This window comes from Balaenoptera physalus (genome assembly GCF_965194825.1).
Source record: "Balaenoptera physalus genome assembly, chromosome: 1".
Classification (NCBI taxonomy): Eukaryota; Metazoa; Chordata; class Mammalia; order Artiodactyla; family Balaenopteridae; genus Balaenoptera; species Balaenoptera physalus.
Window position 1 is genome coordinate 160,619,187 of NC_138882.1, and position 25,816 is coordinate 160,645,002.

The window sequence follows — 25,816 nt, forward strand, 5'->3', positions numbered from 1 at the left end:
CAGACTGAGTGTGAGAAGTCGGCAAAGCCTCTCTGCCAGTGTGGATGCCAGGCACACCCAATGCGGGAAGGGGAACCCTGTCCTTTGTCAGTCTCCTGGCAGGGGAGTGGGGCTAAATGGTGGGGGAGACGAGGAGACCAGCACCGCTCCCGTCTCCCTCCTGCAGGCCCAGCACAAGACGAGCATGTGGGGATTTTTGCTGAGGTCAGGTTCCTGTGCCAGGGAAAAGACAAGAGGGATCCTCAGAAGGAAGGAAAGTAGAGGCTGGCAGGGCTGGTCCCCCCAGAGACCCAGGGGGACTGGCTGGTGGGCAGGCAGGAGAGGAAACTGGAGGAGCCTCAGCAGGCAGGGGCAAGACAGCCCTCTATTTGTTGCCACATCCCAGGGGGCGCTCTGCCGAGGCTCCAGCTGCCTGGGGCATCCCTAAGGGACTGTGGCCCTGTCAGGAGAAGGGGGGCGTCTCGGGCTGGGGAGCAGTAGGACTCCCAGCACGGTCTCGCCTCCCACCTTCTCCTGGTAACTGGCAGAACACTTCCCCACCTGCAGCTCTATAAGTTCCAGACATGAACCCAGCGTGTCCTTGGCTGTAAATATGATCCCACAGCGTCCTGACTTTTAGCTCTGATTTTTAAAAGGAAAACGTTAACAGTGGCAAAGAAAGGGAGGATGGAAATGAAGCAGGACTTGGGATGCGCCAAGCAGGGGAACAGCTTCCTTTGGTCCTGCCATCACTTGCTTTTCCAGGAAGGCCCAGGTAGGGCTGCGTCCACGTCCCCCCTCCCTGCCCTCCCCAACAGCCAGGGGACACTCAGGGCTGCTGGAGCCATCCTAGCCCACTGGGGCACCAGTCTAGTTCTTCCCAGACCTCAATCCTACCTGCTCAGCCCTCCAGAGCAGTGGAGGAGGGAGGGGGGCTGGGCCTGCCGGGGCACGGCCTGCCAGAGTCAGCGCCCAGGAGTCAGCTCGCTCTCATCTCTACCCACAAGGTGCTGCTCAAGGAGAAGGGAAGAAGTACAAACATCTGCAGCCCTGTGTCCTGGGAATATACTCTGAATTCCTAACACGGGGAAAGTCTTTGGGATTTGTGCCAAATTAAGGACAATTAATTTTCCTCCCTCAATTATCGTGCCCTCAGTGGTTCTGTCCTTGGCTCAGATCATCCCTCAGGCACAACCGCCAGAGCCGAAAACCGGCGTGTGTGAAGAGCTGTCCATAAAACAGCGGGACCCAAAAGCCAGTCCCCTGTGCCAACTAGGCTTCCAGGCACAAGTCAGAAGGCTGCAGTTCTGCACCTTGGGGAAGGGAAGCGTGTCTCACAGGAGGACTCCAGCCCCTCGGGAATGACCTGCTGTTGGCTCTTCCTTCTACGCTCACCCGCGGGGGCCGCTGGCACATTCAAATATAGCCAAGGACAGCGGCCATTACCGACGCCCGCGTGTTTCTGGACAAGCTGAGCACTGGGCAGGTTGGTGTAAACTGACCCACCATCAGACTGTGACATTTATCCTCTTCACCCCCGCCTCCTCCACCCCGCCCAGGAACCACAGGACCTTGGGGCCACTGTAGCCTGAACCACTCAGGCTAAGGACCAGGGCAAATTCCTCAGGCTGACGTTGCATGATCACTCCAAACCCATCAACAACCGGGAAAACAGAGGTCCAGATATGAGGGATAAAGGTTAGGTTTATGGAGCATTTACTAGTTCCAGGTACCGCGTTAAAATGCTTTACAAAATGATTTTACCGAAACTATGTAAGGTACGTGAGCAAACGGGGGTGTAGAGATATCTAGGAACCTGCCCAAGGTCACAGAGTTAAGTCGAGGTGGGGCTGGCATGAGACCAGGTGGTGGGACTCCACGCCTGTCAGGGTAGGGGCGCCGGCCCCCCCCCGGAAGGGCTCAGGGTAGCCCTGGGGGAGCCAGCCACCATCCTGCCCCCGTAACACGCCCTCTGCCGGCTGGGCTTCAGGCCGGCAGCTCCGCTGCAGACCCCTGCACACACGCCGCAGCGTTTTTATTTACTGCAAAACGAACACGACTGTCCCCCACACATGGCCACCCTCGGGAATGCACCCACGTTCCAACACACGCATATACGGGTCACGCCGAATCCCCTCAAAACCCGTCCTGAGGGCGGAGGGGCTGCGGAGCGCCAGGAGAAGAAGGGTCCCTCCCCCTTCCAGGCCGCCGGTAACTATGGCAACGGCGGAGACTCTGCGCCGCGGCGGAAAGGCGGCACATGCCGTGTCCACGCGGGGCGCGCATCTGCGGTCCGAGCCGCTGCCCCACCTCCCGCCCCTGCCTGGGTGGAGTCACGGCGCCCCTTCTCAGGACCCCACTCCCCAACCCCAGGAAGCCCAGCTTCTTTCACGCTCAACCGACGCGTAGCTGGGGGCTGCCCCCTTAGTGTGCACAGCGCCGGGAGGTCCCTACACCTGCCTCGCAGTCTCAGTGCCAGACTTCCGCAGTGTCTGTGCCTCTGGGGCCGAGGTCTATCCATCCTGATAAAAGAGTCCCCGCGAAGGAAAGAGAAACCCATGGGGACTTTAGGGGACCTCAGAGGTACTGGGGAACCTCTACAGCCGTTTGTGGATTCTGCCTGCATGCGTATGTAGGGCGCACACATTCCTAGCGTCTGCCCGCACATATCTGTGTACCTGTGGTGGGTACACACGTGTGCATGAATTGCGATGGTCTTTAGATACTGCAGTGGGAACCCTGACCCCTTCTTCCCTGTTATCCCCACTGGGCAGAGGAAGGTGACAGGGTGTGGGGGGCTGGGAGATGGGTGTTGGGAGCCTAAGGCTCAGAGAGGGGCAAGAGCTTGGCTGAGGTCTCCACAGCAGCAGTGGAGCTGCATCAGTTCAACTCCACAGCTCACCTGCTATCTTGGTGGCTTCCTGAAGGAGGAGGGAGATGCAAGAGTAGGAAACACTTGAACAGGAGAGGCAGGGAGAGCTTTCTGGTGGAAGGGAGGGAGGGGCTGCCTGAGTAAGGGCTGTGGTCCGGGGAGACGGTGGGAAGGTGAGGCTGCTTGGAGCTAAGGCCTGATGAATGCAGCTGGGGTGGAGGTGGACAGGGGCTCAGCCTAGGCTGGCTGCAATGACTGGGGGAGGGGGCTGCTGAGGCCCCCTACAAAGCACACACAGGTCTCTTTGTCCAGCTCAGCCTGGGATGCCTGAGGCGGAGTCTGGGCCAGAGGGAGGGGGCTGCACCAGGGAAGCGGACAGATGGGGACGCCTTGCGGGGTCCCGGAGCGGGCGGCACCGTCTGTCAGCACGAACTTCTCACCCGTGTTTACCCAGCTTCCTGGCGTCTCTGTGCGCATGCAGGCACACACAGGCACACACATACACAGGCTCCCTGGGGTGGCACCGTCTGTAGGCCTGACCCCCTCCCCTGTGCCTGAGTGTTGGGCCTGGCCTCACCCCTTCTCTGAACGTAGACACCTAGATACATGCACAACCAGGGACCCACAGAGATATACGTGGAGAAAGAGACAGGTGCAAAAATAGAAACCTACATGTGCGTGCGGAGGGGCACCTGCAGTGACAAGCACCTGTGGAAACAGACTCATGCAAGCAGATCCAGAGGGAGAGCACGCAGAGACGCAGAAACACACATGTGCAGACATGCAGAGATAACACGTATGCTGACACACGTGTCCCTGGAGACGCATGCAGGGACAGAGCCGGGAAACGCAGACAGAGACGCATGAGGGGACCTCGTGGGTGGCAGGGCTGCTGGTTCCCCCAGCCCTCCTGGCACTCTAAGGAAACCAAGGCTGCCTCAGGCCCTGTCCCTGAGGCAGCTCCATCCTTAGCAAGGTCAGGGCCAAGACACCCCCTAGCAGGTGGGAAGGGCTCCTCAGACCCGCAGGCTCCCACACTCTCCCAGAGAGCCCCACCCCACCCCCAGACTTCCAGGCAGTAAGGGGGGCCTGGGGAGCCTTGGGCTCCCTTCGCAGCTTTCAGTCTTGATTTTCAGCTTTTTCTAAGAGAAAACTCCCACCTCTTTTAGCACTCAGATTTCATCAAACTTGGCATCTTAAAAGCCTGTTTTGTTTTTGAGTCTGAGCTGTTTGGGGCCTGTCGGCAGCACAAGCTAGCTGAGAACAGCCAAGCAGCCGAGGCCTCCCCCTTGCAGTCCCCCACCTCCAGGGCTTCCCTGGCACCTCACAGGGCTCCACACAACCTGGCTGGTGAGGCCTCCCAGCCACACACAGCCAGGTGAACCTGGGGACCGTCCCCAGGCCTGTACCCTTTCCACATTCCAGCTTCTGGGCCCTGACCCACAGTGAACTCTTCCTGGGGTCCCCACCTCAGTCCTACTCGAGGACGATTCTTTTGATCCCTTTACTCCCCTAGGTTCAGGCCCAGGCCCTCCAGACCACTGAGAGCCTCCCACTCACTCCTCAGGTCCCTGCAGCCCAGCTGCCACTGCCATGGCTTCCTGCCAGCGTGCTCACCAAGGTCAACCATGACTCCACGGAGCTAAGTCCAAAAGACACGTCTCATCGTTCATCCTGCCTGACCTCTCGACAGCACCCCTCCCTGCTCCTTCCAGACTCTTTTCTCTTGACTTCCACGGACTCACCCCTACCTCTCAGACACCTTCTCACCAGATTCCTATGCAAACTCCCCTCCCAACATGGAGAGCTAGCGTCTGGGGCTCCATCCGGGCCCTCTTCCTCCCCCTTGGCTCTGGTTCCGTAAGTTTTGCCATTTCTCCACCCTCAAAACTGCATCTCCAGATGTCCCTCGGAGTGCCAGTCCTCCTTGACACCCCTACCTCCAATGCCTGCGCACACCCGATACAACAGGTTTCTAAGTGGCCTCATCAACTTGCCCCTCAAACCAGGTCCTCCTCCCACACCTGAACCTTAGAAAACAGCACTGCCATCTACCTGGCCCAGAGCCAGCAACCCCGAGTCTCCCGCCTCCCCAGTCCCACAGGTGGCCAGGCAGGCCACCACTCTCTCTAAACTGCATGAAACCCAGTCTCCCTTCCTTCCCTACCCACTGCCTGGGTTTGGGCCACTGCCTGGGTTTGGGCCACCACCTCTTGCCTGGGCTGCAGTGCTGCCCCGGCCTCTCACTGGTGTCCCTGTACCCTACTCTGTACCCCCAGGGACCTTTCTGAAACATAAATTTTATCAAGTCATTCCCCTGATTAAAATACTCTTTCCCCTGGCAACCAGAGAGAGGTGGCAGCTCACCAGGGATGGAGAAGGTACACACACAGGGGCATTTGAAACCTCCGACTTGGCTAGCTGTTCCCGGAGGTGCTGGCTCCGCTGTGGTCCTGAGGCTGGGGGAGATGGCAGTGGGCGAGGGAGCCACGGGCACAGCAGGGCCATGTAAGCACCCGTGACCACAGGGGTGGGAGGGGCAGGCTAGGCACAGGGAAGGTGTCCCGTGTCCGTGGCTAACAGAAGAGGCAGGCGTACTGCCCACCCCACAAGAGGACCCATTCAGAAGGAAGTCCGCTTGGACCTTGAACGCAAATCAGAACTAGAAAAAAATGGGGGCTCCCAGGTGCCAAGAAACCCAGAGTCTGATCTTCTAGACCCTCCTGGCAGTGCCCACCTACTGACACCTCCCCCACCCCCATGCCTGGGGCCCAGATCTCTCCAGGAAATGGTTGCAGAGCCTCGTATCTGCACGGTTCTGAATGCGACTACAGTCACAATGGGGTGGGGAAGGACAGGTCACAGATCCCACAGTCACTGGGCCAGAAGCACTTAGGTCATGCCTCAGCTGCGAGGGAAGGAGCAGAAGCTGGCCCGGGTTCTAGGTGCTGGGGCTCCTTCTTCATCTTCCATGGATGCAAATCAGGGAGGTGACAGGCCCAGCTTCCTCAAAACAAGCCCATGACCTAGACACGTATGCAGGCAACAGGAAGGGGGCACATCCTGCTACCTAAGGAGTCATCCTCTGCCTGGCAGCCCTTTACCCAAACTCCCCACCCTCCTAAGTCAGGCCTGGGCCAGGGGCAGGGAGGAGGGTGGGGCAGGGAGAGATGACTCCCTGGGAAAACGCCCACCCACCCTGAAAACACAAGCTTCTGTACTGGCCCCGCTCCAGGTTCAGCCAGCCCAGGGCCGCAGGACTGGGTCATATGTTGCTCATCAGCCCTCATGTCCCTGGGGCTGTTTCCAAAGGGGCTGTGGTGGGGGGGTTCAAGAGGGCCTCCATCATCCCACAGTCCCAAAACCAGGGTGAGAACCACTGCGGAGCCTGGGGGGCCAGGCCCAGCACGGACTGCCCCCCTCCCCTGGTCACTACCCCACATGCCTGACAGCTGGCCTCCCGCAGGGCCTATCCGGAACGAAGGGGGCAAGGCCAGGCACTCCATGTGGGCACCTGGATTCCTGTGTGGCCTGAGCGGTGCGGTCCTGGCCAGTCATCAGACACCAAGGCCAGGTGGGAACAGGTGAAAGGGAGCCTGGGCTCGATGAGGGGAGGGGAGGAAGAGGAGAGAGTCCCAAGGCCTGGGCAGGATCCCTATCTGGGGCCCCCTCCCTTCTGGCCTGGCTGCAGAGGAACTGCTGAGGTGCAGTTCTCAGAGGCACTGGGAACAGCTCAGCCTGACCACTCTGCCCCACGTCCGTCTCTGTCCCGCTGTCCTGGCTGACCGACAGCTCCGAGCAGGGAACCTGTGGGGTCCAGGAGACAATGAGCCCAGACACAGCATCTCCGGCCTCCCACAGCACCAGACTGGCCGCACACACTCAGCCCAGGCTGCTTGCTGCACACCCCTCCCCCCGCCGCAGACACAGGTCATAAGGTGTACACCACCTGCCGTACACACCACACCCCACACACACTGCCTGATGTGCATACGCACAAGCACGTGTGCACGCGCGCACGCACACACACACACACACACACGCAGTCGGACGCACGCCCCCTGCTTTATGTACAACCCATAAGGCACACACAGCCCCTAAGACTGTAACACCACAACACACACCTCACACACACTGCCTTACAGACAGCACACAGGCCACTCACCACACGCAGGGTGCACGCTACCTGCTGTAGCCATGACCACGAGGCAAATGCTGCCTCCTGCACTCGGGGGCCCCAGAGCCAGGTGCCCACCACAAAGTCAGAAACGGCTTATCCCTGCTCCTCGGCCTCTCCCCTCCTCCTTGCCCCTCTTTCCCTTCTCCTCCTCCTTCTTGGCCCTTCCAGAACCTGCCCAAGTCACCAGGGCCCTGCGCACACCTCTGCTGTCTGGCCTCCTCTGGGGCTTTCCTGACCACAGTACCGGTACTGCCCGGCTGGAACCCACTGGCCCACGTGAATCCACAACCTCCAGACTGAGCTCCAGGACCCTCCCGGCTTCCCCACACCCTGGAGGGAAAGGCCAGGAAGCAAGGCCAGTCTCCCCTCCCCCTCCACTCCCCCTCCCTCGCGAGGGAAAATGTCAGATTCCCTGTCTCAGTGGCGGCAGCGGGCGGGTTGGAGGGGGAGTGATTCAGCCTCGAGAGTGCGGCGTGAGAAGAGCTTTTCCTGCCATTACCCGGCGAGGGAGAGACTGGTGCGCTAATGGCTTCAATTACCACTCAGACAGGAACACTGGGCGGCTCACCCCCAGCCAGCTTGTGCCGGGTACCCCCACCCGGTACCCAGCGGGGCCTAGGGGGCGGGGAGCAGCCGGCTGGGCATCACAGGGCAGTCGGGACTCACTGGGAGTGGCAGTCCTGCCCAGAGAGCCGGCTGCAAAGGCCACGAAGTGGGAGTGGTGTGGGTGGTCCCGGAGGGTGAGGGGAGCTGGGCACGGCACGGAGCAAGGCAGGGCAGGGAGCTTGGCGTGGACCCGTAGGCCTGGGAGGCAGCAACCCCTCACCTGAGCCAAGTCACCCCAGAGAGCCCTGGGCCACTCCCCTGAAGAGCCCAGTGTGTGGTGAGCCCCATGCAGTTTATGATGCGGGTAAGAGACTCGACCTTTATTCCCAGCCCCCAAACCGGCTTCATCCTCTCCCCAGCCCTCCTCCCAGGAGTGACCCTGGCTGTCTTCTGGCCCCAGCCCACAGCTGTAGTCACACCATACTTTCACCCAACTCCCACACACACCCAGCTTCCCTGGCCAGCACAGGAGGCCTGGCGCGGCAGGGCGGGGCTGCTTTCCCCTGGCCCCGCCCCCTGGTACCTTTAAGGCCTCCCACTCCCCTCCTTTTCTGCCATGCCCAGAGCCAGAGGGTCAAGGTTATGCAGACCAACATGGTAAGTCAGCATTTCATCTTGCGGGTGCTGTGTTTCAGGAGCAGGAGGGGCTCATTCAGGCCCACAGCTCCATCTCAGCTGGGCCAGGCGCATGGGTAGGGCCCTACACGCTTCCCAACCTCATCAGACACCTCCCACGCCGAGAAGCACAAACAGACCCCAGACCCCTGCGAGAGAAACCCTCCGCCAAGAATGCCCCTCTAGAAGGACAGACCCCTGCAAGTCTGAACCCCCTCACCTCAGCCCCTGCCAGACCATCCCAATCCTCCTCAACCCTTTAAAAGATAAAGCTGCCCAGGGCAGAGGTGGGGATAGGAGAGTGCCAACAGAGGACTTGGGGAGAGCAAGGGCCAAAATTGGGGTGTAGGGGCTTTGGGGGGGCTTTTCTTCCAACACTAATAAGGAGGCTTTCTTTCCCTTAATATGAGGGCCTGAGAGATGCCCTCTGGGGTGGGAGCCACAGTCTGGCCCTTCAGCCACCTCCCAAATGCCAGGGCAGGGCAGATGGCTCCTGCTGGGGCAGACACCAACAGGAGGGAGGGTAGTGCTGAAATACCTGTCCTGAGGTCATAAGTGGGGAAACTGAGGTCAGGGGTGGCAGGGAGCACGACGAAAGCACTCAACCATCAGGGATCTTGGCCCAGGGCCTGTCCTCTGGGCTCCCGCCCCCCGTAGGAGTGGATGGTGGGGGCTGCATCACCCAGATGCTGCCAGGCAGCAGAGATGCCAGGTACAGCCAGCTCACACGTCTGGGCTTGGGATGTGCTGCTTCCAGCCCAATAGCATGCTGGAATCCGGCAAGGTGCTTAACTCCTATTTAATCCTCCCAACCAGCTTGGGTGGCAAGTACTATGTCCCTGTTTACAGAGCGAGCAAATGAGGCTCAGAGGCATGGTTACTTGCCTGAGGTCACAAGGTGAGAGAGTAAGTGGTCGAGAGCCCCTGCTCCTAACCCCTGTCCTCCACTGCCCCTCTAAGCTGGAGGGCCCTGCCCCGCCTCGCAGCAGACACACAGTCACAAAGGAGTTACTGAATGGACGTGCGTGTGAACACATAAAGCCACAACGTAAAAATGGCCAATACGAAAAGACGTTCAACTGCTCTGTAATCAAAGAAATGCAAATTAAATTGAGATGCCATTTTTTGCCTATTAACTTGGCAAAGACTTTTTTAAATGATAATTCCCACTGCTGGTGAGGATGAGCAGAAAAGAGGCCCTCTTATGCCCTGTTTGGTCAGAGTGTAAACCGACACAGTCTTCTGGAAATACTGAAAAGGCTTAAAATCACATGTGCCCTTTGATCCAGCAATTCCACTTCCATGCATCTAGAATAAGGAAATAATCAGGAAGGTGAACACATCTTATCTGCAAGGAAGCGTATAGCACCTTATTTATAAAAGCAAAAAACTGGAAACAACATATGTGTCCAACAATAAGGGAGTGGCTAAATAAATTAGGGTACTTGCATGTGACACTTAAACCCACAGCCATTAAAAAATAATGATGCAGAAAAAAATGGCAAGGAAGATGTTCATGATATGTTTTTTTAAAAAGCAGTCCACAAATCATTGAGCAGAATGTAATCTTGTTTTTGTTACATATATCATGCATGCACAGAAAATGGACTATAAGGAGATAACCAAAAGTTAATAGTAGAGGTAAGATAAACAGGTGATTTTTATTTTTTCCTATGTGCTATTTTATACTTACCAAATTTTCAACAGTGAACAGGTATTGTTACTGTAATTTTTTTTAAAAAGCAACAATCAATGCCATATTTTGAAAATATAGGCAGACACATTCAGACTGATGACTCCATCATGGCTGGGGTTGGGGGGGGCGATCATGTCACTCTCTATTTGTGGCTTCCTATGTCCCCAGGAAAGTGTTCATTTCTCAACCTGGTCCTGTGTCATCTGCCCTCCAGTCTCTCCAGGCTCATGTTGAATTACTCTTCCCCGTTTCTCTGTGTCCTCCAGTGACCCCCCCCCCCAAAACCAAACGGAACCACTCAGAGTTCCTTGAAAGCACCATTCTCTCCTGCCTCTGGGCCTTAGCACATGCTGATGCTATTCCCCTGCCGAGGCCCCCAACCCAACTCCCACTTGTCCCCAGGACTCAGACCACAGCTCCCTTCTATGCTGCACCCTGCCCCCCAGTCCCCGGGCCACACCCGCAGGACTTATTGGAGACTGAAGTCTCAAGGGCAGGACCGGGTCAGATAACTCTCAGGACACAAGGCAGCATTAGGGAGTGTTTGTGAATGAATGGAGGAGCCGCGGAGTGAGAGAAGTCATTAAAGTCCACATACAGAGCCCCAGCCTCCAGCCTAGGGCCTTTGCTCATAATGGTGACTGGGAACACACCTCTCTGAAGCCTACTGCCAGGTTCCACATGAAAATTACATCCACTGCCACGAGTCATGTACCCCAAGCGATACGTAGCTGCAGCCCCACACCTTAAGTCAGTCCCCAGACCCACCAAGCAACATCCCGGCTCTGCAGAACACAAAGACACGAGGCACACAGCGGGCTTTGGCACAAGCCAAAAATCCAGTGACCATCCCTGCCCACCACTGACCTTCGCTGACCCCAGGATGGCCACTTTTCCTTTCCACAAAAACACCCCAGCCCACGGCGGGGACGGGCCTGGCTGGCTGGCTCATCCCTGCATCAGTCTCCGCACCCACCAGGCCCCACCCCTCCCGAGCACGTACCTTCGAGCACTGAGAGCTTGGCACTAGTGTTGATCTCTCCCAGACTGTTGGTGGCCGTGCACTCATAGATGGCTTCATCTCGCTGCACCCGCAACGGCTGGATTCGCAGCACGGACCCTGCCCCGTCGTCAAACTCAATTACCTGCCGCAGGACAGACACGTGGTCACAGCCTGCTCAGGACACAGAGGCCTGCTCAGGGTCAGCCGTCCTCTCACTTCCAAAAGGCCCCCAAGGAGGGAGACCAAGAGCAGGTGAGGTAGGACCAGACCCCAGAATAGGCAGACCTGGAGCCCTGCCTGCCCCTTCCCCGAGACTGTACCTCGAAGCGCTGGGAGCTGACTTTCTTCCCCTTCTTCATCCATGTGATGCGTGGCTTGGGTTCCCCTGTGGCTTGGCACACGAAGGAGGCCACCCCTCCTGACAGCCCAGTCTGGTCCTCAGGGACCTTAATGAAGACAGGTTTGCCTGGAGAGATAGAGACACCAGGTCATCATGGCACAGTCACTGCCGACATGGCCTGTACTACAGGGGGCAGGCATGGGGTGGGGGGCAAGAAAGAGCTATAGAGGAAATAACAGTAGCGACGCCTAACCCTTATGCAGTGCTTCTTATGTGCCAGGCACTCTTCAAAGAGCTGTGAGCACATGAGCTGGGTGCTACAGTTACCTGTGCTTATACAGAAGGAAGTCAAGACACACAGAGGTTAAGGGATTTGCCTAACATGACAGCTGGTTAGTGGCAGAGCCAAGATTTGAACCCAGGAGACTGAGTCTGGAGTCCATACTTTAACTGCTACACTCTTCTGTCTCCCATCCCCCCATCAATTCCAAGCTCTAGGATAAAGGCATGCTGAGAGTTGCTGGGAACAGCCCTAGCATCTCCCCTGGACGTGTCCCTCCCCCACTGCTCTCCACCAGGGTGATGGTACCTCCATCCACCGCAAGGCTCAAGCCAGAAACTGTGACTCCACCTCTCCCCGGCCCCCACACACCATCAGTCCTGAAGGCCTAGACATTCCACCTCCTAAGTATCTCTGGATGTCTTCCCAGGTGAATGCTGTCCTGTAAATCTGCCCTCCCCACCCCGCTGCCACTGGCTGGGTTATTGCCTTCCGATGGCCTGGACGTCTCCCCAAAGTGTCCACAGAGAGGCGGCGGGTGGGGGGGGGAGAAGGGAGGGGGCTTGGACACCGTACTGCCATGCCCACCCACGTCACTTTGATACACACACCAGGGCCAACCTGGAATCCCACCACCCAGGGTCACAAGACCCTGGAAACCCGGCCTTCATTAAGATGTAGAAATGCCTTGCTAATCCTGATAGCGGATCCATTTCCTATTAATCAGACCAATGAACAGCTCCAGAAAGCCTGATACCATGAGAAATGACATTTCAGACCACCTGCTCGGTGCCGATGAGCCCAGGCCTGGTCTGGTCTCTGGCACAAAAACATGTTTGTTCAATGATGATAATCCCACTCTGCACCAGGTACTTATTTAGTCCTTCACTGTTGTTATCCCCAGTTTAGAGGCACAGAGAGGTCAAGGCCCAAGGTCACACATCCAATAAGCGGCACATCTGAGATTTGAATTCAAGCCTATAAGACTCCAAGACACCTGCCAGAAACAGTTCACGTTGGTATAGTTGGGGGCCTTGTCAAGAGCAGAGTCAGTGAGATGGCAGGGACCAAAGCCAGACCAAAGAAGGTCAAGGAGCAAGAGGTGAAGAAGTGGAGAGCAGAGTACAGTGACTATTTAAAGAAGATTGGGGACTTCCTTGGTGGTGCAGTGGTTAAGAACCCACCTGCCAATGCAGGGGGACACGGGTTTGATCCCTGGTCCGGGAAGATCCCCACATGCTGCGGAGCAACTAAGCCCGTGAGCCACAACTACTGAGCCTGCGCTCTAGAGCCCGCGAGCCACAATTACTGAGCCTGTGCTCCACAACAAAAGAAGCCACTGCAATGAGAAGCCCATTGCGCACTGCAACGAAGAGTAGCCCCTGCTCTCCCGCAACTAGAGAAAGCCCACACACAGCAACAAAGACCCAACGCAGTCAAAAAAAAAAAAAAGAGAAGATTGGCTGTGATGGGGAAGATAAAGAGAAGATGGCACCTGGAGGACGGGTTGAAGGGAGGTTTTTACATTCTTGTTTCTTTTTTTTTTTTAAGATTTATTTATTATTTATTTAATTTATTTTTGGCTGTGTTGGGTCTTAGTTGCGGCACACGGGATCTTCGTTGTGGTGTGTGGGCTTCTGTCTGGTTGTGGCGTGCGGGTTTTCTCTCACTAGTTGTGGCGCACAGGCTCCAGGGCACGCGAGCTCTGTAATTGTGTCACGCCCCGCGGCATGTGGGAATCTTAGTTCCCTGACCAGGGATAGAACCCGCGTCCGCTGCAGTGCAAGGCGGATTCTTTACCACTGGACCACCAAGGAAATTCCCATTCTTGTTTCTCTTTTTCCTAAGATGTGAAAGATAATATTTATTTATTTATTTAATGCTGATGGGAAGGAGCCAGCAGAGGGAGAAGGTCCTGATCCAGTGGAGAGAAGACGGACAGCAGATGGGGCAGAGTCTCTGAGGAGGGAAGGGTCTGGGGGACCCCCAGGGTCGGGAGTGACAGCTGCAGGTACAGAGAGCTGGGATGGCTCAGCCTTGCAGGGAGCAGGGAGGGGCCCATCTTACCCAGCACCCCAGGGTCCAGTGGGCTCTGGAGGTTTTATGTAATTATTAAGAAAGTCACTCACCACCTCTGAGCCTCATCTGCAAAATGGTGCTAGTGCTAGGGCTCTGTGCAGACGAAATGTGATGATGTCTGCAGGCTGCTTGCACAGGCTGGACACGTGGTGGACCTTGCCTGTGGGCAGCCATCACCCGCCTTAGCATCATATCACCCCCGTTTTTGAGATGGGGAAATGGAGGCTCAGAAGGTTAAACAACAGACAAATCAGACTGATCTGGAGTAGAGCTAGGGTTTGATCCAGCATTCCAAATCCTAAGCACATCCTACAGCACCCAGGGCCTCCCTGGAGGAAGGAGACGCGGGGACCTACCTGACTGCTCTTGGAATACATACACAGAGGGGGCGAGGGCAGCCTTGTTGGGGAAACACACAAACCTGCTGGGGGCCCGAGTGGTATGGGGACATCACAAAGGTTCAGGAAGCCTCAGTTTGCCTCACCCTTGCCCCGACTGCCCTCTGAAGGAGGTTCCGGACTCTCCCAGTCTGCAGTTGTCTGCAGAGCCTGTCCTCTCACTGAGATCCTCTCAGATAGGACGCCCCTGCCCGACTTGGGGGTGGGGAACAGTCTCCTGCCCACCCCCCTGCACACTGCACGCCCCTCCCCCACACCTCCAGACAGCAGCTCCCTGCTCTCCTTCTGCACTGCCATCACCCTCTCTCGACTGGACACTCCACCAACCTAACCAGCTGCGTCCCTAGTCTCTATTCAGCAGCCAGAGTGAAGCGGCAGCCTCTTCCCTGATCAAAACCCTCCAAAGGCCTCCCAAGATTTAAATCCCAAGATTTAAACTCCCGTCATGATGGAGTTCAGACCGGGAGCCCTGCCAGGTCTCACCCCAGCCCTTCACACCCCCCAGAGCCCTGGCTTCCCGTCCACTGGATAAGCAATACCCCCTGCGCCTCAGGGCCTTTGCATAAGCCGTTCCTTCTGCCACAAACCTCTTAGACTACCTCTTTACCCACTACCTCCTATTCACCTTTCTGATCTCAATTTAAACATCATTTCCTCAGAAAACCTTCCTTGGTCCCCCTGCTGTGGCCCCCACCTCCACTAGCTCAGTTCTGGGTTTTAGGCTCTCTGGAGACTCCCGCCGCCTCTCTCACAGCACTGCTCATGGTTTGTTATGTACACGTGTGAGGTTATTACTTTCTCCACACTTTGGAGGAGTATTTAATTCATGGCTCCTTCCCGACAGAGAACAATAACCCTGAGTAGGGCAGATACCACGCCTGCCTTGCTTCTCCCCCGTCCCAGCGCCCGAACCCATTCCTGGTACACGGGGGCGGGGCAGGCAAGTGAAGGTGACCTGACAACAAGGGAAGGCCTGCGGAAGACGGAGACCTCAGCCCCTCACACACCACACTGGGGAGCCCCTGCTGCCCGCTGGGGAGAGAAGCCCTGGGTGAAACTCCTGCCTCAACGTGTCGGCTGCAGAAACCAGAGGCTGGAACCTGCTGAACCAGAATGGCCGGGTGAGTGTGCCTGGGGGCGGGGCCTCCACGCCAAACAAAGAACCAGAAGCTGGAGAGAGAGAGACAGAGAGAGAGAGAGAGAGAGAGAGAGAGAGAGAGAAAGGGGAATGCCTGAGTACAGGAGAGGCTGGATGGCGCCCAAGGCCTGGGGCCATCAAGGAGGTGGACCCCCCACCCGCCCCAGAGGCTGGAGAGGGGCCAGAGCCCTGCCAGCCCACCCACCCACCAGGCTCTGGCAAGACTGGCAGCACGCAGCCTGGGGCAGCCCAGGGGGCAGGACCTCCCCTCCAACAGACCAGACCCTCATTTCCCTCAGCCCACTCACCCCCACGGGTGGGCACCTCTCTTCCCGCAGCCCTGCCAAGCCCTCGCCTCTCTTCACCAGGCGGACTTTTGGGGAGCACAAACCCTGTGCTGACATTTGTCTCCCCGCTCGCTTCCCCACACTCACTCCTGCTAACTTCTCCAGGCTTTCTTGACTCTCTCAAAAAAAAAAAAGCACCTGCCACAGGCCAAGCACCGTGCAGGACACAGCTCTGGCCCTGTGGCCGCGTCACCCCACCCAGGTCTGTGGGCACCCCCCTGCCTTCGTGCGTGCCCTGCCCCTCTTGTGCACCTTACTCGCAAGCCTGCGGGAGCCTGCTCTGCGTCCCGCAGCCCGTGGGCCACAGTGACCGGTCAGGTCCCCAGGCAGGCAGGCAAAATGAGGTGACTTGACCACTTCGCCCAGTACTGACCCAGAGCTAGTGTTTGGGGAGGGTCTGAACAGAACTTCTGAAGACCACGTGTCCGGAGGGGCTTTCTGCCCCACCAGGATGTGGGTCCACCTCCCCTCCCCTAGCACATGGAGGTCGTGGGCTGCACAGGTCTTTGGGCAGCAGCCCCCAGGGGCATGCCCTGGACACACGCAGGTAGCTGAGCCCATGCAAAGTGGGAGGGAGTGGCCTAAGAAAGGAAACAAGTGGGCTGGCCTGGGCGGGGGTTGGGGTGGGGGGCCCCCCCACACCTCCCAGGGTCCAGCCAAACTGAGCCACCTATTTTGTGCCTTCCCTGCAGAGCACACATGCGCAGCAGCAAGGGGCGGTGAGGCAGGGGAGGGAGGCGGGTTTCCCAGGCCCTGAAAAGTCTGATGAGCTGGGCACTCGTTAACGCTGGCTCCTGTGACCACTCCTGGCATCCCCGGGAGGGAAGCCCGTTCAGAGACAACCCTGGTTTCCCAGGGGACACACTGGGAGCCCCAGGTCACGGCCTAGGATGGAGGGAGCACATACTAAGTGCCAGGTGCCTTGAACATGTGACCTCCGTTAACCTTTCCAGGTAGAAGTGATTATCCTCATTGTGCAATAGGAAAACAGGCCCTGAGAGAGAAAGCAACCTGCCAGAAGTTCCATGGAGGGCAGAGTCTAGCTGGGCCACCAGGTCCTGCCTCCCCAAGGATGAGGAGGAGGGCACCGCAGAACTGCGTGCAGCACCCTGCCATGTTCCAGCTCCCCAGGCTGGGTGGGGGCGGTGATACGACAGACACATCCTCAGCTACTTAGGCCTCTGCGCCTACCTACACTCCTAGCCATCAGGCATCCTGCTCTGGGCTCCTATGATTCCAAGTAACTGGACTGTGCTAAGCTGTCTGGGGACAAAAGCGAGATGATCCTCATCATGGTCCTCCCATGGGCTCCAGGGAGAAGCCCAGGCCCGTTCCTGCTTCTTCCCCCTAATCTCATCTCATCAGGCAACGGCCCCCATTAGCAAATGCCCACTCAACCTTCAGGGCTCCCGTTTTCTAGGAAGCCTCCTACACCTCCCCCCCACGATGCTTAGGTCACTACCTCTGTGTCAGCACCACCCCAGCACAGTGGACGCTGTAGTAACCCACACTGCGGGCTCCGAAGGCAGGCCCGTGTGGATTCTTCCCACCGAGCACCTGACACGCACACAGCGGATCAGCAGAAACCTCTTCCTGCTCAGGACCACCTCTGGCCCCACGAGCCTCCCTCGTGAGAAGCCAGGAGCCCCAGCTGGGGGAGCCGCCGAGCCCCACGTGCCCAGGTCCCCGTCGGAGCTGACTCGGCATTGACGCCGGGGCCTCTGGGCTAACCCTTGGCAGCTGCTTCTCCACCCCCCTTCCCTGCACTCCCCTCAGAGGCCAGGGCCCCCATTCATTTGTCTCATTAAGAGGCCTATAGAAACACATTTGTCCGCTCTGCGCTCCACTGCTCCGGTCGTCAATTCTCCGGGGCGCCTGCCCTACCTTTTGCAGCAGCTCTGTCCACGTTGACTACTCGCCCCAGCTAGCAGTCTCCCAGGCCCAGCCCAAGCCTGGCCATGATGCAGGGGACAGATCCAAAAGTATGTGCAGTGTTCCTGGGGTCAGGTCATCACAGCCTCCAGCCCATGCCCCTCTCCCGTGGCTCTCTGCCTGGGAGCAGAGCTCAACTCACCTACATTGGCATCTCCAGCTGGTTCCTACCTTCAAGACCCTGGTCTTTGGTCCTTAAGGGACCAGCACGGAGGTTCTTGGCCTCTGCTCTAAAAATTGTTCTGCCCTGCCCCCTGAGTCCTACTAGGGGTTCAGGCCCGACTCCACCCCTACACTCACTCATCTACCACACTCCAGGCCCTGAACTGGACAATGGTCTGACCCCTCAGGATTCACAGTCCGATGGGACAGACAGACCTGAAGCAGTCACAGGTGCCCAGGGGAGCAGCACATGACCCAGGCTCCTAGAGGAGGTGATGGCTCCAGGTGAGTGGGAACTCATCAGGTGAAGGGGATGGGGAAGAGGGTTCCTATCAGAGGAAACAGAAGGAACAGAGGCCTGGGAGCATGGGAGCAACCGAGAAGTCAGCACGGCGGGGGTGTGGGTTGGGTAGGTGAAGGATGAGGTTGGCAGAGGCTTAAAGATGCAGGGCCTGGACCCCAAGGCTTGATCCTAAAGGCGACAGGGGAAGACAGCGAGGGGTTTTAAAATGAGGGGCGACATGATCAGGCTTTCATTTTGCAACACGACTCCTACCATGGAACAGAGACTGGACGGTGAGGACAGAGACTGGAGACAGGGAAGCCACTGGGAGGTTGCTGCTTGCAAAAGCCCCAGCAAGAGCTGAGCATGGCTTGGGTGAGGGCAGCGGAGAGAGAGGTGGACGCATTCCAAAGATATTCAGAAGGGAGAAACAGCGGTACTTGGTGATGGATTGGATGTGGGTATGAGAGAGGGAGGAGGCTGGGAGGAGGCCCAGGTTTCTGACTTGGGTGGCTGGGTGGGTGGGAAAGCCATTCACCAGGAGAGAGAACACAGAAAGACGGGCAGGTCTGGGAGGATGAGGGTGAGGGTACAGGTTCCAGCATGTTCGGTCTGAGTAGGAGGGAAGACAGTTATGCTCCCAGGATGTACTGTCTCCAGAAGCCCAGCCGGGTGGTCCTCCCTCTGCTCTCAAGCTCCCATTTGAAGGCCCTAAGAGCGTCCAGACTGAGGGTCGGGGAGCAAGGCCAGGACTTCAGTGTCCAAGGGCTGGCTCTCACAAGCCTTCGCCTCCGTGCCATTGTCAGTCCCACCCAGTGACTTCTACCCCAGCCTGCCCCTGCAGGCTCAGGCTCTCTCCCAGCAGCCCCAACCGGGCTGGAGATCACCCGCACCCCCAACCCCTCCCTGTTCCTGCTAGCTGAGCCCTCTCATCACCCGCACCTCAAGGTTCCCATTACCCCTCACCCCGCGCCCCGGGAGGAACGCCCTCTCCTTCTCCTTGCTCTACTGGCCCCACCCAACCTGGAGGACAAAGGGCGGGGCGCTCCAGTCCCACCCCCTCCAGGATCTGGTCCTGAATAATTAATGAGCCATTAGGAGAAAGGGTTTGGGTGGGGCAAGAAGACAGCTCTGCTCCCAGACACAGGGAGAGGGGGGTGGGGGAACCCTATGGCCTGCTGACCCCTGGGCTGACCCCCAGGTTGGCCCTTTGCCACCTCTGGGCTCCGGACAGGATGGGAACAGCTCTGTTCCCCAGGGACCTTGGCTCCGACCTCGCCCCTCCCCCTCAGTGTGCAGATTGGCTAAATCTGCCCTGTGCCCCGCCTCCCACCGGTAACCAAGCAGTGGTAACCATGGCAACGGGGCGGGCTGCGGCCAGTCTTATAGTGCCAGGCAGGGGGAAGGGCGGCAGGAAAGGGACCAAAGTTCGGAGTTGGATCTGGGCAGGGGACAATCCCATCTCCCCCCATACACAGAGAGGGGCGCTGGAGCCCAGCTTCCTGTGGCCAAGAGCAATCTTCCCCCATTCTCAGGGCTGAGGGGCTGGGGGAGGGGGATGCCCCTCTGCCTTGAAGTGGGGAGGGGAAGGAAGTGCTCAGTGTCTACACACAGGTCTGGTCCAGGGGAAGGGCTATGGTGGCTCGCCTTCCCATCTTTCCCTGGACCTGTGGACACCTCTGGCATCCCACTCACGTATCCATAACATGTTCCTGTGTGCAGCCCCCCATTCCCACACCAACACCGACACGGCCCACACTGTGCCTTCTGCACAGGTCCACAGTGGTGGACAGAGTACACGCCTGAGCACGTCACTAATGACCACACGAGTCCTGGACATGTCTCACCTCCACCCCATAAACAGGGTCACACTCAGACACGCCCCACCCTGGCGCACCTTAAGAGACACGCGGGTATTCCACAGGATGCTCCAAGGAAGAACGGGGCTGGAGTATTACTTGGAGGGGGGCTCTCCAAGTGGGGGGGGCTCTCTAGGACAGAAGGTCTGGAGGTGTATCTAGCCATCCTGTCTCTCCTAGTGGCTGGCCTCGTCCCCCCTTCCAGAGTCCTGCTGGGAGGAATGCACCTTTCCATCTAGGAGATCCCATGCCTTGAGAGGTCAGACTTACTGTCGCCGTGGGCACCCGCCACCAAACCAAGCATCACGAGTGCGGGCATGAGGGGCACCATCGTCCTCCCTGAGGCTGGCTCAGGGGCCATCCAGGGCTCCAGCACCACAGCCAGCCACAGTCCAGGACAATCAACCTGTGACAGAGAGAAGGGCAGGGCCAATTAGCTGGTACCCACCAATGTCTTATTGCCCACATGCCACCTCCTGGCCCCCACTCACCACCAAGACCACCACTCATCATCGTTGACCACCCAGAGCCTAGTTCAACAGATACCCCCTCCTGTGGGGTATGTGCAATGACCACCCAGACCTTCCGACCCCTGTGAAAACCCAGGCTCCTCATCGATCCCCTAGTGACTCCAAGGATAACCCACCAGTCACACTGTAGGGAGAGAGTACAAGAGGCCCCCAGGTCATTCTCTAAACCTGAGTAGGGCGCAGGGACTACTGAGACCAGACGATGTATAGGGATGTTCCGTTCCAGACCTAGAATTTCCAACTTGCCTCCATAAGGGGACTGGGACAGGGAAACGGGGTCCGAGAGACACAGAGACACACAGGTGGAGACAGAGACCAAACAAAGCAAGACCAAGACGGAGCAGTTAGCAGACCCACAGAGGCCAGGGACTCCAGAGTCCCTGGGGTCTCCTGTTGCCCCTCCTCTCCCCAGCAGAGCCCGCATGCTGGGCACAAACCTCAGAGCACAGCCTTGGTCGTGGCAGACAAGATCCAGGTATCAGAGGCTTGGAGCCAAAGCCACAACCCGTCCGGGCTCGCCAGGACGTGCTCTGGACAAGTTGCACCCGCCCCGCCTGGTTACCCTCATCCTACCCAACTCCCATGGCACCTTCCCACTCCACAGGAAACCACAGGGAGGCCCTAGTGGCCAGGACTGGGGGTGCTGGACCCTAAGAGTCAACCTTACACCTCCTCTGCCCTTGCCCCAGTGGCCCAGAGCATATCAAGGGGTGGGGTGCACTTGCTCACAACTGCCATCCGGGCTGAGCCAGGAACCTGCGCATGGGGAAGACCATTCGGGATTTGCCTGAATGCCCCCAGGCCTTTGCTTACAGGGCTCCTCAGCCAGGTGTGCCCCCGCCGCCCACTCTGCCCAGCACCAATGTGGAGCCCGCAGCATGGCCACACGAGACGGTACAGATACACTGCTATCACTCTCCAGCCCCGGTGGCGAGCTCCCAAGGGTCTCTCTCCCATGGCTCCCTTTCAGGGGGCTTCTGGGGATCTGTGCCAGTGCCCACCAGCTCTGCTTACACCTTGCTCTGGGCCAGGGGCTGGTGCACAAAGCCCCTCATTAATGCTCTGGAGACACAACAGGGCGCAGAAGGGGAGTGAGTGACGGTGAACACACCTGGGGGCCCCACAGTGGTACCTACGGATTCTGGTGGGAGAGTGGGGATCAGACCCAGGTGCCAGCTGACCCACAACGGTAAGAATATTTGCAAGGAGGTGACAGGGCTGGTGAACAGGAAGAGGCAGGGCTCAAAGATGGCTCTGCTCCTCCCTGGAAATTAGACCCTAGTCTCAACTGGGACAGTCAAAGGTCATAAGATCAGAGGGCAGGAGGTGAGCAAAGGTGCTGGGACAAAGCAGGTACAACTGTGAAGTGAGGTAGGGGTTGAACACAAAGGGGAAAGGGTGGGAGATGTCCCTTGTCCCAAGATCTCACCGAAAGTCTGAGACAGGCTGAGCAGCAAAAGCGAGCACACTGAAGCAGCATGGTGGGCGTCCAGCCCCGTTTACACCATGCCTGGGCTTCCGCTCAGTGTGGCGAGACCAGGAGAGAGGAAGTCCCCAGCACCATGCCCCATACGGCCAACTTGGGATGGAGGACGTGCATCACTAAGGCCGTGTCTGTCTGGGCTTGGTCATCATGGCACTGTCGTGCAGCAGTGCGACCAACGATAGAATTCAACTTCCCAGCAGACATCAGGTGGTGAACTGCCCGGCCAGGGTGTCATGGGGGTATAGCCCCTTGATACAACCATCTTGCAGCTCCTGGTACATATATCAGTGGTGTGTTACACCAAAGGACAGAGGCAGAGGGGACTAGTACAGACATCATGGGGTGCAACAATATAATATTCAAAAAGGCTTCACTCCCAGGTACAAGCAGTCGGGGTGTGAACCCTCCTCCCAGTGCAGACATCATGGGGGCATAACCCTCAGGAACACACACCGTGGGGGGCATAGCTCCCTGGTATGGATGTAAAGGGGATGAAGCTACAAAGAAGAGACATTATGGAGGTACAACTGCACAGCACAATCATCATGGGGTGTAACTCCCCAGTACAATGATCACGGAGGCGTAATCCCCTGTAACTGCCTTGGTACAGTAATCATGGCAGTGCAACTCCCAGGTAGAGGCATCACGGAAGTGTAGCAGTCCTGTCCAGACATCATGTGAGTGTAGACAGACATCATGGGGGTGCAGCTGCCCGATGGACATTATAGGGGTACGTTATCATAGAGGAATAACCCTGTTATACACATCATGGGGTGTCAGTCCCCAGTACAGCCATCAAGGGGGTGTTAATTCCAGAGCAGACATCATGTGGTACACTCTTGGATGAGATTCTGCCCACGGGTGTCAGAGAAACTGGGTTTGCCTCTGGTAACCCCACCCCCACTGTGACAAAGACAAGTGGCCGTGACTTGGGGACCCCAGGGTCCTCCTGTGTATCTGGGTCTGGAGTGCCTAGGATACTGTTCAGATGCAGAAAAGTAGGACAGACAGAGGTGAAAAAGTTGAAAACAATGACATTCCCTCCCAGAGAGCTCTTCCCAGTGGTCCACGGACACGAGGACACCCAGAGAGACTGGAAGACGCGGGGACACACAGACATGGACACGTTCTCAGGGAACTACTCCGGCAACCACAGAGCTGTCCGGGCCAGGGCCTCTCCCTAACCAGCTCCTGGTGTCAGCAAGCTGCCTCCGCCCCAGACTCTGGGCACACAGCCTGCCCCAGTGTCAGGCGGCGCAGGCCACTCCCAGCTCCAGGGCCCCGCATAGGAGGAGTCCTGGCTCCTGGGTCTGGCCTCTGTCTAGACGCTGGCCCTGCCCCCACCCCAGAGCGCTCAGGGTCACCTGTGGGGAGGTGGCGGGAGGGGAGCAGGGAGGTGGACCGACGCTAGCCTTGCTGGGGTAGCTGAGAACCTTCTGAATTCAGTGCAACAGCGTTAAGAGCAGAGCGTCCACTTCCGCCCACGGCTGGGTGAGTCTGGGCTCTCAACAGCCGAGATGAAAACATGGCCTGAGCACTTGCACGCTCAGCTCGTCTCTGAATTGCACTGCGGACCATCGGTTCTACCAACTGATACACTTGGGCAGGAAAACAATTCCATACTGAACGATACTGTACAATATCATCAAATGCCATTTTTCTACACTCAGAATGGTTTTAATATACGCTTTTTCTTTGCTACATCAGTGTAAAGCTGCCAACTGCCCTTTCTTGGGAAGAACTGTCCTTTATTCTGAAATTACGTCCTTGGTGTTAAAATGTCCTTTCTTGTAGGAAGTGATAGTGATAGCAGATACCAGTTGTTTTTTTTTTTTATAATGTCCTTACTTGGCAAGATAAAAAATTGCCAACCCCATGTCTGGCCCCCAAGTACTTTTGGAAACTACTGGTTTGTGAAAGTGAAGAGCCTGGGAATCACTGCTCTGAGGGAAAAGGAAGGAGCAGGCCCCACATCAAGCCACAGGATTCGAATACAAACGTCACGGAAAGGCCTGTTACACAGAGGCTACGTCACCGCCGTGCGGCCCACCCAACCACCCCTGCCAGCCTCAATGGGGGGCCCCCCAGGAGAGACCATGTGACGCCAGACATGCGGGGGGTGGTTCCCTGGCTGGAGAACATCTGGGATCATTCCGAGGCTTCCTCATGAATATGCAAACACAAATTGATTTGTTTCCCTTGGGCACGTGTTATTATTCACAAATATTAATTAGTCTCCAAATACCACCTGTTCCTACAGCCTCCTCCCTGCTTCCTCCCCAGGCCAGGACCCTGGCTCTCAGGAGGCTGGGGCCCCAAAATGGACATCAGCAGAAGGAGGGGTATCCAGGGCCCCAAGGAGCGGCCAGCGAAGGGGAGAGGCCAGCGCTTGGGGCAGAGGAGCGTGAGAGCAGGCAGAGCCCGGAGTGGAGCTGTTCATCTTCTAACCGGTGGGCAGCTAACCGAGCCCTTTTGTCACGTCCCAGACACTTCACCACGTGGCACTGCAGCAGTGGCCGCAGAAGCGGGAACAGGCCTTGTTACACTTGGGAAGGGAAAACCAACATGTTTCCAACTCTCACTAAACCAACCACCAGATTACGATGGGAATAAATCAGTCTCAGCCGTGACCCCAGCCCCGGGAAAGGAGGCTGCCGGCAGCAGGCTGCCTTTGCTCCTCCAGCCAGTTGGCCAGAGTCTGTGAGCACAGCCAGGATCTGCCCACCCTCCCTCCCTCTCGAAGCTGGGACCTTACTTACCCTCTGGCAGCCCTCAGCTCTTCGGTCTCCCCTGCAAGAGGACGGGGAGCTTAGGAAGAGCATCCCAGAGCCTTGTGGGTGGGGCACAAGCGGCAGCAGAGGCTTAGCTCTGGGGGCAGAAGACCAAGGGAGCCAGCAGAGGCACCTTCCTACAGCTATAACCCCTAAGCCACCAGCCGTCCAGCCTCCTTCCTCTGGAGAGTGGAGCCTCCCTTGGGTTAATGTTCACCGACGTGGCTGCGTCTAGGCCTCTGCACCCACTGTTCTCTCTGTTGTAAAGAATGCCTTGTCCTGGCCTCAGCCGCCTACTCACCCATCAGAACTCAGCTCCCGTGGCCTATCACTGTGAATCTTCCCTGCGTGGCCCTCCCCAGTTTCCCAGATTTGTACAGCACAGTGAAGGCAGCAAGAAGTGGTGTAGACCAGTGCTTCTCAATCCAGGGTGATTTTGCCCTGCTTTGGGACATTAGGCGATGTCTGGAGACATTTTTGATTGTCCGACGGGGATGGGGGAGTAGGTGCTACTGGCACAGTAGGAAGAAGCGAGAGATGCTGCTAGACATCCTACAATAATGGGCCAGGCCCTACAGCAAAGGGTTATCTGGTCCAAAATGTCAACAATACTGAGGCTGAGAAACTCTGATGCAGACAGCAAGATCCTTTGCCCATGTCACCTAAGGCCTGCTGCCCTGGTCCCTGCCCCAGAACTCAGTCCCTATGGGTACCCTGGGCCCCAAATACCCCAGGTAGGTTTGACATATATTAGCTGTACCTAGGCCTCGGGATCTCACAGCACCTTCCCCTCCCCCTCCAAGTCAGTCTTGCCTCCAGAGCTGGACCGTACAGCACACCCCACCCCTACCTCTTCAACAGGCCATCAGCAAGTGGCCTCCCCAGAGGACAGAGGGCTCCAATTTCAGACACCTTTTATGGTGAGACTGGGCTCCCAGGAATGTCAGACTCATCATCTGAGGATAGCCAGGTGAAAGGTATCTCCACACCCACCCTCTCCATCTGACCTTTCCAACCTGTGACACAGCCTTCCTGCCGCACCTTCTACATAGTCCCATAGCTCACCTCACCACGCACGGGGCCTGCCCCCAGCAGATACCCAATACATGCTCATTTCCCTTCCACGCCCAGACCAGACCCATCTCTTCCACAGCCCTCTTCACCAGCCATCATGCAGAACTGTCCAGTGGGCCTTACTGGGCCTTGAGCCAGAAGGCAGGGTGATGAACAAGACAGTCATGGGCTCTGCCTTCAAGGAGC

The 25,816-nt window shown here is 57.6% G+C and overlaps 1 protein-coding gene and 1 long non-coding RNA gene across 11 annotated transcripts in view; one reads left to right on the forward strand and one right to left on the reverse strand.

Annotated features, from left to right (window-relative positions):
* The window catches only part of LOC309658057, a 271,553-nt gene that overhangs the window by 159,278 nt on the left and 86,459 nt on the right, over positions 1-25,816 (forward strand). The gene's annotated exons all lie outside the window — the stretch shown is intronic.
* Positions 1-25,816, reverse strand: part of PTPRF (protein tyrosine phosphatase receptor type F) — an 86,026-nt gene that overhangs the window by 51,653 nt on the left and 8,557 nt on the right. For all 10 annotated transcript variants that reach the window (XM_082454866.1, XM_082454863.1, XM_082454859.1 and 7 more), the window contains exons 3-5: positions 20,040-20,175; positions 11,272-11,417; positions 10,952-11,093 (exon numbers count right to left, since the gene is read on the reverse strand). In XM_082454866.1, the coding sequence (XP_082310992.1) occupies positions 10,952-11,093; positions 11,272-11,417; positions 20,040-20,130 (379 nt within the window). In that variant the 5' untranslated portion in view covers positions 20,131-20,175. The remainder of the gene's footprint in view (positions 1-10,951; positions 11,094-11,271; positions 11,418-20,039; positions 20,176-25,816) is intronic.